This window comes from Heterodontus francisci, chromosome 35 (genome assembly GCF_036365525.1).
Source record: "Heterodontus francisci isolate sHetFra1 chromosome 35, sHetFra1.hap1, whole genome shotgun sequence".
NCBI lineage: Eukaryota > Metazoa > Chordata > Chondrichthyes > Heterodontiformes > Heterodontidae > Heterodontus > Heterodontus francisci.
The window spans coordinates 37,208,444-37,223,851 of record NC_090405.1 but is presented as its reverse complement, the minus strand read 5'-3'; the positions used below and the strand labels follow the sequence as shown (position 1 = coordinate 37,223,851).

Genomic DNA, 15,408 nt, shown 5'->3' with positions numbered 1-15,408 from the left:
CTACAATTTATTTCTCTTAACTGGTGAAAGTTCATCAGATCAGTCTGCCTTTGAGTTGCCTGGTTGCCTTAATCAAAGATGGCCGCCGACCCAGCATGGCAAAGGCAGGGTGTGAAGATTTGTGCGTCACAGCAAGGCGTCCGGCGGGAGCCGAGGCCTGTCTCTTGGGTTCCGCCGTTGGTGATTTTTTTTAAAAAAATAACCGTTCACGTGATGATGTGAGCGTGTGCAACAGTGTGTGATGTCCGTGCTGGAAGATGGCGGACGAGGTCGGCGGCAGGCAGCTGGGCTCCGGCTCCGACTCTGAGGCGCCGACGCCCACTAACCCGAGCCGGGGCCCGCGGCTGGTCAAGATCATCAAGTCGGAAACCGGTTACGGTTTCAACGTGCGGGGCCAGGTGAGCGAAGGCGGGCAGCTGAGGAGCATCAACGGCGAGCTGTACGCGCCGCTCCAGCACGTCAGCGCCGTCTTACCGGGCGGAGCGGCTGAGCGAGCCGGCGTCCGCAAAGGAGATCGTATTCTGGAAGTGTAAGTAACCCGGCGGCGGCCCCCGGCCCCGCTAACCGGCCTGGCAGCTAGGGGAAGGGGAAAAAACAGCAACCCCGTCCGGGAACGAAGCGGGCCACGGCCGGTTAACCGGCAAATATTAAAGTGGGGTCTGAGTGTAGCCTCTCCCCGGGGGGGGGGGCGGGGTGGTTTCTGTTTTTCTTTCTTCCACACCCCCTCCCCTGGAATGAGGAGATGGGGAGCTGGATTACGGCTCCAGGCTGGGGAGTATTTGTTTGAGGGAGCCGACATCTCACCCCAACCCTTCTCATACCTTCCCTACTCCTCACACGCCCCCTCACCACCACCTCTTCCCCTGGCACAACCCTGTATCATCTCTTTTTTTTTTCTCCCTCTCACACCTCCCCACATCCGTTCCTCACCACCCCATTCCCTCAGATAAACCCGTCCATTCCTTTTCCCTCACATACTTCCCCCATATCCCCTACCCCCCCCTCATGCCCTCTCTCCCAGCTTGCTCCTGTGTGCGCCCTGCCTGCTTGCCACTGCATGTGCCTGTCCCTGTGTGTGCCCCTCCCTGCACGCGTGCCCCTTCCTGCTTGCGCCCACACGTGCCCCTCCCTACTTGCCCCGTGCGTGCCCCGCCCCTCCCTTCCACTCCCCCCTTTTCCCAATCCCCCTCCACTCTGGGTCTTTCCCTTTTAATGGCTGCCCTCTTGCCCCAATTCTCTTTACCAGCTCCCTCACCCCTCTCTTACTGGCTCCCTTGGACCTGCCCCGACTGTCCTAATGAAGGGGCTTGATGGTGTGCGTCCTGTCTCAGCCATGTTACTTTCATGTAACAAACCTAATAATCAGACTATGAAGGCACTGTATAATTTTACATTGTTTCTGTAATCTGATACATGAGGTTCTCTCTGTATCGTGTTATGGAAACTTCCCCTCCGGGTATCCGTGCTTTACTCTCTCCCTCTTGTGGTTTGTTAATTGTGGGAACAAAATTGTCTGTTGGGAGCTTGTTCTCTAACATTGACTGCTGTTTTACTGATTTTAGCCACCAACTGTACGTTTGTATGATTTTAGAAGTTTTATTTGACATATTTCTCAGACCTTGACGTTTTTGTTTTGACTTAATTGTGATCTATTGCTGTAGCTTCCTGAACTGTGACTGCCCTGCTACTGGTGTACTGCCATTTACCTCTTACAGAAGCAGCATCCTTCTCTGTTGTAGGCAGGGTGGGGGCAGACGCGGGAGCCCCTTCCGGTACATTGTTTTCCCTCCTAGGCATGTCCAAGGCATTTGGATGTTTTGGAGGGAAATTGCAAGAAAAAAGGGATGAATACAGCAGTCAGTTCATTAAAAGCGGAAGCTGAACCTGGCTGGTAAAAGGAGTGGGGCATTTTTAAAAACTCAGATCTTGGTGTGTGGCTCCTCCTTTAATTGATTTAATTGATAAAATTAATATTGCCCAACTGAAATATACATTGATGGTTTGAGGTTTATAAGGAAATAACTTCTTTGAGGATCTCTAATTAAATGACCAGAACAGAGTTGAACAGGTTGCCATTGGAAACCAAATTAGTTGCAGTTTCACCTGCTTAGCCAGAGATATCATGTATAATAATTATACAGTTGGTTCTGAGACATCAAAGATTGGTTACATGAGAAGGCTGCAATATTAGGCTATTCTGCTGATCTTCACATTATCAATTTATGAAAAGCTATCATGAAATAATAGAACAGTGCAGTGCAGGAGGTGTCTGGTCAGTCACCTCTGAAAGAGCTCTCTGCTTGTTCATGCCCCTGCCCTTTCCTCTTCCGTTTACAGATTTTTTCTTTTTTTTTTGAGTTGTGGTCACTTCCCTTCTATAAGCTATTGTGGATAGTGCGTCTATCCTGGCAGGGCATTCCATACTTGAACAATCTTTGTACAAAAATAATTAGTTCTCCTAATTCCCTTGTTAGCTTGACACTCCCTAGTTACTGACTCATTCACCAGCGGGAAATAGTTTTTCACAATTTTCGTTATTAAAAATCCCTCATAATATCTCTTGGATCTTCTCTTGCCCTTCTCCGTTCGAGTATAGAGTTCCAGTTTCTCGCGTCTCGCTGTTACTATTTGATATTTGCTATTTTTTCTGCAGCAACAGCACCTTTAGCTAGCGCAACGCGCTTCACAGCACCAGCAAACAAAAATTGACATGCCACATAAGGGGGCTTTAGGACACATGACCAAAAGCTTGGTCAAATATGTGGGTTTTAAGGGGCATCTTGAAGGAGAGAGCGGTGGAGGGGTTTAGGGGAGGGAATTCCCGAGCTTGGATCTTGGGCAGTTGAAGGCACGGTCGCGAGTGCTGGGGAAAAGGAAATCAGGAATGCACAAGAAGCCAGAACTGGAGGAATGCATTATTCTCGGAGAGTTATAGGGTTGGCGGAGGTTACAGAGATAGTGAGGGATGAGGCCATGGAGGAATTTGATCGCAAGGGTGAGAAGTTAAATTGGCAATGTTGCTGGACTGGGAGACAATGCAGGTCAGTGAGCACTGGGTGGAACAGAACTTGGTGCCAGTTGGGATCTGAGTAGCAGAGTTTTGCATGAACTGAAGTTCATGGAGTCTTCTCAATCCAAAGTGTTCAAACTGCTGCCTTTTTGACTCGTGAGTCTGCATCATTTGTGTTCTGTTCGGATTTTGCAACTCAGGAGTGTTGGAGATCATTTAAGTCACTGCCTCATTGGAAGATGAATTGTAAATCAGAACACCAGTACCAGTCCATGTCAACATCTGAGATGTCTGCACATTAGTGACAGTGTAGCTTTGAACTTTGCATTAACTGCAGAGGCTCACTGACATGCACCTATGCAGCCTACAAAGACAAATAACTTGGATGCTCCTGCTCTGTTATAGTATGAATGGTTTAACCCATTTTGTAGTTGTGAAGTATAAGGGCGAGATCAATTGAATAATTCAAATTCCATCCCACGTGGGTGCCCCTCTTGTTTTAATACGTTTTTGGGATGGAAGTGATATGGAAGTTGGGCAGCTAAGTGTGATAGGCTATGGGGAAACTGAGTAGTAGCTTTAACTGGATAGCTCTTTGAAGGAGATAGCACAAGCCCAATGGGTCAAATGGCTGTCTCCTGTAGGATTCTGCAACTATTTACTTGTGTGGAGTGAAAACACTGATGGCGATCGGTTGGGTCAAATGACCTTTTTCGAGGGTTCTAAGCTCTTGTGTATACAGGTAGGGCAATGGGCAGTATGTTCCCCATTACTGCTGGTCCCTATTTCTCAGGCAGGATGTGCTAGTGACAGAAGCAAGCCAGTCCCTAAAGTGCTGAAGTGGTTTGGCCATTTGTTAACACACAACCATTAAAAAAAAAAGCCTTGGCATAGGGGCCTTTGGAAAAAGCGCACCAATTTAAAAGTTGTTTTGGGAACTATAGAAGTTCACAGTTTCAGTCCGCCACATTTGGTCGTCTTTTTCGCACAGGCCCTCATCCCGCTCCCTTGAGCTCGGCACACTGGGGTTAAGGTGGCCAATAACTTGCCCCACAGGCCTCTGCTCTTTGAAATTGGCCACTAGCAGTTGCCCAAGAGCCATTTGTTGTCCAGGGATTAATGCCCATCCCTTCCTGTGAGTAGCCCCTCCTTCATAGTGGTAACAGGGCTGAGATCAGGAATTCAGCTCTGTGGGTACTGCTCCCTGTCCCTGTGTCCATGCTCCATCAGTGGATTGGTCTCATGTGCCATCAGCCCATTAAAATAACAGCGCCGTCTTGTTTCGTTCGTGAGGCTTCAGCCTCATTCAGATCTGATAGATGGAAATAATTCTTGTGCTGGCACTGATTAAGGGGAAGGCTTGGTTCCAGTCTTCGACAACACTGCACTGTGTATAATTGGAAAATGAGGCAAGTCTGCCACTTGCCAGATTACTTTGCAGACTCTTCTTGCATTTATAACTTGTTTCTTAAAATGCCTGCCACCTTCTGGAATTGCATGTGTTGCAGAGAATACTGAAAGAAAGAAAGGTTGCATTTATTGAAGTGCCCTTGCTGGTTTCAGGGTGTTGGGGTCAGCTTGCTACATGTTCAGCAGTGATTTCCTTTCACCTTGTGAGTGCAGGAACCCCAGGTTCAGGAAGAGGCCTCTTTAAAAAGCCTTTCGTAACCAAGAAAGTACTTTTGAAGTGTGGTCTCTGTTGTAATGCAGGGAAATGCAGCAGTTAATTTGCACACAGCAAGCTCCCACAAACAGCAATGTGATAATTACCAGATTATCTGTCTGTTTCTGGTGGTTGAAGGATAAGTATAGGTCAGGACACCGAGGAGAACATCCCTCTCCTCCTTCGAAATAGTGCCATGGGATCTTTTAGAGATCTAAGACGGGACCTCAGTTTAACATTTCTTCCAAAAGGCTGCACTTTTGACAGCGTAGCACTCACTCAGCACTGCACTGGTGTCGGCCTAGATTGTATTCAAGTCTCTGAAGTGGGGCTTGAACCCATGACTTTGTGACTCATGAGATTGTGATCCGCATCTAAATCTCAAACCTTACTGATCGATAACGAGCTGATTCGTCCTTTCTGCTTCCTATGGAGAAGAGGCTGAGATTAGGATTTCAGTATCGTTTGGACCAGGCGGGACGGGGTAGCTAAGGTTGAAGAAGCAGTGCTGGGACCTCTGTTGACAGAAGCACAACTGCCCGATAGTGAAGTCCATGTGATTTGTTAAAAGGTGTTTCTTAAAAAAAAAAACAGCAGTGTTTAGTTGTGGTAGTGACCTACAAAATGTGTAGCTTGTGACCATAGGCACTGCAAACCCACAGTATCCTCCCCTGCAGCCTTCCTCCTTTCAGCTTTAGAGCTGCTGAGTACTTCAAGAACTAAACTAACTAAAGTGCACTAAAACTGTGCTCACCTGAACCCTGAAACCTGCCTGACGTAACTCCCTCATTCTTAACCTTCACATGTCCTCAGACTGACCTTTCAACCCTCTGAGTGCAAGTACTGAATCTATACATTTGTTTAAATTTTCCTACTTGTCACTGCTATTTTGAAGTTGAGCGTGGTGACAGTATCGAGGAAGGGTAGTGATCCTGCACCCATCGGTCCTGTTATGTCGACATGTCTGCACTATAGTTGCATTCGATACCCGTCAGGAGGCAGTCATACTGTATTGCACAGCTGTTTTTTTTATTTCATGGGATGTGGGTGTTGCTCACAAGGCTGGCATTTGTTGTCCATCCCTAATTGCCTTTGAGAAGATTAGCAGCAAGGATCAAAGTAGAAAAATAATTTGGAATAATCAATGGCATTCCCTGCATGTTAATGCATATTTAAACCTGAGCTGTAATTTGAAGGTGATGGTTTTGTTTTTGGAAAGGAGAATAATCCTTCCCCTATTTTTCTGTGGAATAAAGTGAATGTTCTCCGATTGGCAGGATATGATCAGTGGGTATTCCTGTACCTGGGGCTCAGCTTTCCACTATATCTGCAACAATGATTTGGATGAAGGAATAGAGAGCAATACAGTAGTGAGGCACAGTAAGCCATGTAGATTGGCACTGCAAGTTTAAAAAGGGGCAGAGACCAAGTGAGTGAGCAGAATTACAGCAGGTGGAGCCCAATAAGTATAAGAACATCCACTTTGGATTTGAGAAAGACAAATTGGAGTATTTTCTTAATGAGACACGTAACCACTGTTACTGGGGGTAGCATTTTTTAAAAAATTCATTCATGGGATGTGGGTGACGCTGGCCAGGCCAGCATTTATTGCCCATCCCTAATTGCCCTTGAGAAGGTGGTGGTGAGCTGCCTTCCTGAACTGCTGCAGTCCATTTGGGGTAGGTACACCCATAGTGCTGTTAGGAAGGGAGTTCCAGGATTTTGACCCAGTGACAGTGAAGGTACGGCGATATAGTTCCAAGTCAGGATGGTGTGTGACTTGGAGGGCAATTTGCAGGTGGTGGTGTTCCTATGTATTTGCTGCCCTTGTCCTTCTAGTTGGTAGAGGTCGCGGGCTTGGAAGGTGAAGGATTTGTCAAGGTGTTAGAAACGTGTGAAAATTTGCTGGGGGAGAAACTTGTATTTTGTGTGATCTCTCCACATCTACCTGCAGTGTCTCTGTTCCCACCTGAACCACTCAGTAAGAATGCCTGCCTTTCTCTGCCTGCACTGACCCTGATTCATTCTTCAGGAATGAGAACACGCTTATTCGGGGAAGGTTGGTTTGGCTGTAATATGTACTCTTGTGACCAGGGTTATTTATCACCATGGTCTGTGACTAGTCTACAGGTGAAATGTATTTACAGTTAGTACATGTTCATGTACAGCACTTGAGGTTATGATGTTACTCTTGTATTTTTCCTTCACGCTGTACAGTTCATCCAACCTTGGCAGTGTGAACTTGTTTTCCACTTCTGTGCCTGCGATTACAAATGTTACCTATCTAAATCCGAGCAACAGGGATATAGACTTGACACAATCCCTCTACAAAGAGCCAGCATGGACTTGATGGGCTGAATGGCCTCCTGTGCCATAATGACTCCATGACTCTAAAACGCTTCCCAATTCAATATTTAGAATTGTCAGGATCCAGTCACCTGCTGAGAGCAGGGGTTAAAGGTGATGAGATCCAGATTTCTCCAAGCCAGCCTGATTGTTGACTGCTGAGTGGTTATTTGGTTGCCTGTTGTCCTGGCAACAGGTTCAAACCATTTCATGGTGCAGGGGATCCTCAAGCTGATCGAAGAACTCAACTCAGCCAGTGTTTTTTTAAAAAGCACCCTTGCCTTTGGGTCAGGAACATTCATTACCTCCATATCTGTCTGATTAAACCAGAAGTGTATTTAATTGCAGCGGTGCAGATATATTTCTGCAATCTTAAATAGAATGAACTCAAAGGGACTGGCATTGGTGTATTGTGTAGGTTTGGGAGGAAGGGTTGTGCTCAGTGGAAGGATTGACCGGGCTGTGCTGTGTGAAGTGATCAAGACGTCACAAACTGTACGTGGCCTTCCTTTGGGTGATGCAGGCAGTTCTACTTGCACCTAGCACTGCCTCTGAGAAATCTTCAGTAGAGCTGGAAAAAAAAATCCTCATTTGCCTAAAACATCAGCATTTCGGAGTTTGTCTGTGTTTCTAACTCTACTTTTGCCATTTAAGAGAAGAGAGTTGCACTTTCAGTGCTTGAGTGAACTTTTGCCTTTTTAGTAAATTGTTCATGAAGATAAGTAAATGACACCACTGCTGTTTTGTATGCATTAAATTAACTACAGCCATATTGAATAATCTGTAATTATCCAGTTTGAATTTGAAAAACAAAGTAGACTACAGGAAATCTATGACAATTGGTGCCTTGATGCCGCAGGAGATAGCAGATCATGGACTAAATTATCATCTTGGAATTGAGTTGAGATGAAGTATCTTGTGAATTTAGCTGGAAGGATATGTTCTCTATCAGTTTGGTCTGGTCCGCTTGGCACTTGCCATCTCAATGTGATCTCATGTGGTAAAATACCTTTCTACATGTAGTACATTGACAGTGTATGTACATCTGGTCTACAAAACCATACTTCCTGTTATATTTTTGCCACATTTTGTGTTATCCTATTTGCATTTATAATGGAAAATATCCATGTAAACTCAATCCTCAATCTTCATTCTATTTTGGCTGCCATATCTGTTTGGCTCCAAATGAAAGCGTTACAGCTGAACTATCCCCACCGTCGTTCTTTAGTGCCTACTGTTTATGCGCCTCTTTAAAAATACAGTATCACCCGCAGTTTCAGTAATTCCAGTCAAACAAATGCATTTTCCAGTCAAATTCCAGTTGTGCACAAAAGTGCTTTTGTACAATTCTAATTCAATTGCTTAATTAAAATTCTTGCATAATTCAATTTTTTTGTTGACAAAGTGCCTTTGAATTATCGGAAGTGGACTGTGTCTTCAAATGATTTTATTGTTTCAGGTCATGAGGTTTTTCTTTTAATTAACTGTTTGAACTGTGATCTGTCATAGGCAATTCGGCCCTTCAAGCCTGCACCACCATTCAATACAATCACGGCTGCTCTTCCAAACTCAGTACCGTGTTCCTGCTTTCTCCCCGTATCCCTTGATTCGTTTAGCCCTAAGAACTATATCTAACTCTTTCTTGAATGTATTTATTTAACTGCTTTCTGTGGTAGAGAATTCCAAAGGTTCACCACTCTCTGTGTGAAGAAATCCCTCCTCATCTCTCCTAAATGGCTTACCCCTTATCCTTAGATTGTGACCCCTGGTCCTGGACTCCCTGCCATCGGGAACATCCTTCCTGCATCTAGTCTGTCCAGTCCTGTTAGAATTTTGTAGGTTTCTATGAGATCCCTTCTCATTCTTCTAAACTCTAGTGAATACAAGCCTAATCGACCCAGTCTCTCTCCATACGTCAGTCCTGTCATCCTAGGAATCGGTCTGGTGAACCTTTGCTGCACTCCCTCCATAGCAAGAACATCCTTCCTCAGATAAGGAGACCAAAACTGCACACCATACTCCAGATGTGGTCGCACCAAGGCCTTGTATAATTGCAGCTAGATATCCTTGCTCCTGTACTCAAATCCTCTCGCAATGAAGGCCAACATACCATTTGCCTTCTTAACTGCCTGCTGCACCTGCATGCTTACTTTCAGCCACTGGTTCACAAGGACACCCAGGTCTTAGTGCACTTCCCAATCTATCACCGTTCAGATAATCTGCCTTTCTGTTTTTGCCGCCAAAGTGGATAACCTCACATTTTTCCACATTATACTGCATCTGCCATGTATATGCCCACTCACTCAGCCTGTCCAAATCACACTGGAGTCTATTTGCATCCTCCTCACAGCTCTCACTTCCACCCAGCTTTGTGTAATCTGCAAACTTGGATATATTACATTTAATTACCTCATCTGTATTAATATATATTGTGAATAGCTGGGGTCCTAGCACTGATCCCTGCAGTACCCCACTAGTCACTGCCTGCAGTTGGTCCTTGTATATATCACAGCAGATTGACTAGTACATTATGATGTATATTTCATATGTGCCACCTCCTGAGCAGTAGTTCTGTGTACTTTGAATATTCTCTTTAGATCATTTAGATGTCAGTCATTTACGGCACAGAAGGAGACCATTGGGCCCATGGAGTCGATGCTGGCTGTCCAAGGAGCTATCCAGTTAGTCCCACTCCCCCGCTTGATTCTCCTAGTCCTGCAAATTTATTTCCTTCAAGTGGCCATCCAATTTCCTTTTGAAGTCATTGTCTCCGCTTCCACCACCCTTGTGGGCAACGAGTTTCAGGTCATTACCATTTGCTGCGTAAAAATGTTTTTCCTCACAATCCCTTGCATCTCTTGCCCAAAATCTTCAATCTGTGTCCCCTAGTCCTTGTACCATAAGTCAATGGGAACAGTTTTTCCTTGTTTAACTTAGCTAACTAAGCCTGTCATAATCTTGTATACTTCTATTAAATTTCTCCTCAATCTCCTTTGCTCCAAGGAGAGCATCCCAGCTTTTCTCACCTAACCCTGTAACTAAAATCCCCCCATCCCTGGAATCATTCTAGTAAATCTCCTCTGAACCGCCTCAAGGACCCTTGTATCCTTCCTAAAGTGTGGTGATGCAATACTCTAGTTGTGGCCTAAACAGAGCTTTATAAAGGTTCAGCATATCAATAGCCAGATCTTTCCAAATTTGTACATGAAACGCCTCTATTGAAAGGATATACTTGCCTACGAGGTGGTGCAACGAAGGTTCATTAGACTGTTCCTGGGATGAGAGTAGAGATTGGGCGTATACTCTCTCGAGTTTAGAATGAAAAGTGATCTCATTGAAATATATTTTGAGGGTTTGACAGGTTGGATGCTGATTGTCCAGAGCTAGGTCTCAATCAGTATTCTCAAGGGTGCGACCGATCGATTTTTGGACTCTAGGGGATGGATCGGTCGGGGAAGTGGAGTTGAGGTTGAAGATCAGCCATGGTCTTGAATGGTGAATCAGTTTTGCAGGGCCGCATGGCCTACTCCCATTCCTTACGGTCATATGTAATTGGATTTTCTTTTCTAAAAATTAAATTTCTGTGTATGACTATGACTTTTAGTTTTCACTGGGTAAAAAAGGAAAAGAAACCTTAGTTCATAGAATCCTTCAGCACGGAAGGAGGCCATTTGGCCTATCACGCCTGTATAAGACCTATCTAAATAGTCCCACTCCCTGCTCTTTCCCCATAACTCTGCAAACTTCCCCTTTTTAAGTGCATATATCCATTTCCCTTTTTGAAATCACTGTTGGAACTGCTTTCACTAACCTTTCAAACAGTGCATTCTAGATTACCATGAATGTGTGTCCTCTGGTTACCAACCCTCTTGACATTGAGTAAAGAAGAAATTGTTTCCAATCAAAACTCCTCAAAAAATTTGATCATGTTTTGATGGTTAAATGTTTCAAAAGATGTGCATCAGAGTGTGACCAGGAAGTTACTTGGGCAATTGATGGGTGTCAGATTTCTTGAGTTCATCCTGCTTCAATCCAGTTTGTGCCATTTTGGTTAAATAAGACTTATTTCTAACCAAGTGCACTAGCTTGGAGTACATAATGGTTGTGGTGGCTCAGATTGCTGCTGTTAGACCTAAGTATTTGGTTTTACATTCAGCTTAGACTGATGGGATGAGTGCCATCTCTGTTGTAAGGGTCCTGCAGTAAAATTGTTTTGATTGGTCTCTTAATTGGCACAGATCTATCTGTGAATAGTGATGCCACTATTCCTGACCACAATGGAGATATTTGGGTAATTTCCCCCTGTCAATCACTGCTGTAAGTGATTTGGTTTTATGCACATAACTTGTATGTAACTTGCCTTCACTCAGCATTTTGCTGAAAAATAATCCGTTTGTTATTATATAACTGTCCTCCACTAACAGCATTTTGTTTTAGAAATTGCTCTGCTTTTAGATGTTGCTGCAGTTTTGGGCATGAGTTCTGTTTACTACAGTTCACAAGAGGCTCTTAATAGATTCTGAAGACGGTTTCCTGTAGCGGGTTGTTTAAACACACCCTATTTGCTGATTAACTTGACCTTTCTGTCAAGTACACTGCTGCAAGTCTGCTTAAGGCCTGCCTCCAACTCATTGGCTGGCATAGTAGTACTGATAGATACTATATGAAGCTACAGCACAAAGCTGCCCATAACTTGGCAGTGACTTAACGTTGAGAGAGGCCACAAGAAGGGACTTTGAGGAAACGAACTTCCCTCCTGTAACCTGCGATGGGGTAGTGCAGGGGGAAGCTCCTTACTTTGTATCTACACCTGATCTTGATGCTGCCACAGGCTGCAAGGACTTCCCTCAGCTTGACATCGCAAAATATTCCCGGTGGTTGAATGTTTCAGTGCCTTTCCAGTGAATTTTATTTGGATGAGAATTTACACGTGTCGGGATAATCCCACAACAGGGTGGCGCAGTGGTTAGCACCGCAGCCTCACAGCTCCAGCGACTCGGGTTCAATTCCGGGTAGTGCCTGTGCGGAGTTTGCAAGTTCTCCCTGTGTCTGCGTGGGTTTTCTCCGGGTGCTCCGGTTTCCTCCCACCACCAAAGACTTGCAGGTTGATAGGTTAATTGGCCATTATAAATTGCCCCTAGTATAGGTAGGTGGTATGGGAATATCGGGACAGGTGGGGATATGGTAGGAATATGGGATTAGTGTAGGATTAGTATAAATGGGTGGTTGATGGTTGGCACAGACTCGGTAGGCTGAAGGGCCAGTTTCAGTGCTGTATCTAAATAAAAAAAAAAATTTTTTAATTGTAAATATTTGAAGGATTTTATAGTGCATCAAAGAGCCCCATACTATGCTAGACAGCAAATAAATTGTTTTGTAAAATGCAGATTATTTTACTTCAAATGTGTTTTTGAAGAAAATCTGAAAAATTGATAGATTTTGGTGTCGAAGTTACTTGTATAAGAAGCTGTGGAACACAATAAAGTCCAAGGGTCGTCTTGGCCAGCTGCCTGACACAATCTTGTGTCATGATATAACTGCAAGAAAAACTTTCATTCTTACAGCTCCTTTTGTGATCTCAGGACGTCCCAAAGTGCTTTACAGCCAATCAAGTGCTTTTGAAGTGACCTTTGTAATGTAGGAAACGTGACAGCCAATTTGCAGATAGCGAGCTCCCACAAAACGCAATGTGCTAATTGTCCAGGATGTTGGGGATCACTCCCCTGCTCTTCTTTGAGTACCATGTGATCTTTTATGTCCATCTGCGAGTTTGGACAAGACCATGTTTTAACTGCGTCTGCATCTCCGACAGTGCTGCACTCCCTCAGTACTGCGCTAGGAGTGTCAGTCTGGAGTGGGACTTGAACCCACAACCTTCTATCTCAGAGGCGAGAGTGTTATCAACTGAGCCACGGCTGACAGTTTTATTCTGCCTTTTTGCATCTCTAATATTCCAGGGTTTTTTGCGTACGTTGAATTACTGTGTGCAAATTATGTAGGAAAGCACAGTGGCCAGTTTGCGCACAGATTCCACAAACTGAAACTACCAGTTCTTCTGTTTTAAGAACCGGAGATCATGAGCAACAACTGAAGAAGCCAGAAGGTTAACCTAACTGGGAGTATAGCTCCCTAATATTGGAAATAATTGAGCTCAGTTTAATGCTGGGTTCAGCAATGAAAATTCTTGTCGTGAGAATTTGTTTACTGAAGTCTGGCTTAAAGTCAAGCTTTTCTATTTGCAAATCTGAAGCTTGTATTTATTAAAACTGTACTTTACTTTATTCTTAAAGAAAATGACTGGAGGTTCAGGTCTGCATATTGCTGACGTACAGTAAAGCTGAGTTCTGTTGCCACACTGAAGGTACGAGGAGTCCTTCATTGGTTGCTCTGGTAAGTTACAAGTGTGTTGTGATGGGAAAATTAGGACTACGCGGAGAGATGGGCAATCTTCAGTTTTTTCCCTTTCTGGCGTGCTCTTGCTCTCACTCATCCACACCGTCTGGACCCAGACCTCTCCTGCTGTCAGGGCCACCAAATTTAAGGAGTAACATGTGGGAGCAGGCTGCTGTCTGGAACAATGTAAGATTTTCGATGTTCTGTGGATTGCTGTTGTAATTACTTATGGCTACCAAGGGGCGTTTAGTGAGAAACCATCAGGTGGAATGCACTGATAAAATAACGCATTTTTCTCTAGCTATCCTTTGGTCAGGAATTCCAGATCAGTAAATGCGAAGTTCCTGGTTTGTGGGATGAAATGAAAGTGAATGGGATGTGGTTTGGAAAGTCAGAATTCAGAGATTTTTAATCTATCTTCATTGTGCTGCTTTAAGAAAGGAGAGAATGACTGACTTGCATTTAAACAGTGCCTTTCACAATCTCAGGCCCCAACCTCTACAGCCAATGCAGTACTTTTGATGTGTAGTCACTGTTGTGATGAGGAAACGTGGCAGCTGATTTGTGCACAGCAAGTTTCCGCAAACAGCAATGTGATAATCACCAGATAATGGTTTTTTTAGTGACTTTGGTTGAAGAATAAATATTAGCCAGGATGCTGCTGCTTTTCTTTGCCCCGGGATCTTTTATGTCCACCTGAGAGGGTAGCTGGGGCCTAGATTTAGTGTCTCATCTGAAATATGGCACCTCAGTGCTACACTGCCTCAGTGTTGCGTTATGTTGTCCTGAGATTAACTAAAGTTGTTCCGTTTGAATTTGGTGACGAACTGCATTAGACACTGACCACTGGGATCTTGGCCCAAATTAGCCCTGATATTTGGGGAGTGAAGTTTCTCCCATCTGCTGGGCATTCTCCATGTAGTCGTTCGATTCTCCTATCCCTACACACTTGTAAGTTACCAGAGCAATCGGTGAAGAAAGGATTCCTCGTAACTTCAATCTGGCAACAGAACTCCGTTTTACTGTAGGTCAGCAATATGCAGATCTGAACCTCCAGTCGTTTTCTTTCCTAAGGATCCAGTCCTCGGGCACAAACCTGCCCCTTATTGGGTGCAAAATTGATGAAACTGTAAGGAAGTTGCGGGATTTATAAAATGTTGCACTAGTACAATATGGTGGTCCCTGAGTCTCGTCGTGCTAGCAGACCTGAGGGGTGTGTGTTGTTAGTGTTATGGTTATTGCATTGGCCTAAGCAGTCCAGATGTTGAGAGTTCAAATCTCGCCATGACAAGTTGTCAAGTTGAGTTTGTGAAATTGGGTGATTGTGGGCTGACCAGGGAAAAATAACCATATAAGTATTGTCATAAGAACCCACCCAGCTCATGCATGTCTTTCAAGGAAGGGAACCTGGCTCTTTGACCTGCATGCGACCACACTATATGGTTGACTCTTTGCCTTTAGGGCAATGAAGGATGAGCAGCCTTGCCAGTGACGTACATACATGCACCCACGCCCTTCCCCTCTCTGAAATATAAGTAGAATATCGCAAATAATATAAAAAAGACTTTGAAGGAGCTTTACTCCAGAGAAAACCTGAGTTTGGCTGCACTTGGGAGTGTTCGATGGGGCAGAGTAGAGGAAATGTTTCATCATTTAATGCTGGTCCTAATCTGGGAGTGCTTAAACATTATTTCCTCTTCACCCATGTCCCTTGCCCTGATGAGCACAACAACTGCGCATGTAGGAGATGTAATACATGCCAGGCTTTCGAACTTTACACCTATTACAAGCTAAACTGTACCCTGTGCCAGAGACTAAAGTTACCCAAGAAAAATGATTCAGATAGAAGAATATTGAAGTAATATCTGTCTGTATTAGTAAACAAGTTGGTCCTTAAAGGGACTGTGCTGATGCACATCAATCACTTGAGGCTGCAGAGTAATTTTTCCAGTTTTTGTCTCAGCCCCTCCCCCTGGCCTCTGCTACCTTTTCGGTC

The 15,408-nt window shown here is 44.5% G+C and overlaps 1 protein-coding gene across 2 annotated transcripts in view; it reads left to right on the top strand.

Moving 5' to 3' along the window:
- The first annotated feature begins 227 nt into the window (after nucleotides 1-227).
- Nucleotides 228-15,408, top strand: part of LOC137350616 (sorting nexin-27-like) — a 107,570-nt gene continuing 92,389 nt past the window's right edge. For both annotated transcript variants that reach the window (XM_068015356.1, XM_068015357.1), the window contains exon 1: nucleotides 228-529. In XM_068015356.1, the coding sequence (XP_067871457.1) occupies nucleotides 258-529 (272 nt within the window). In that variant the 5' untranslated portion in view covers nucleotides 228-257. The remainder of the gene's footprint in view (nucleotides 530-15,408) is intronic.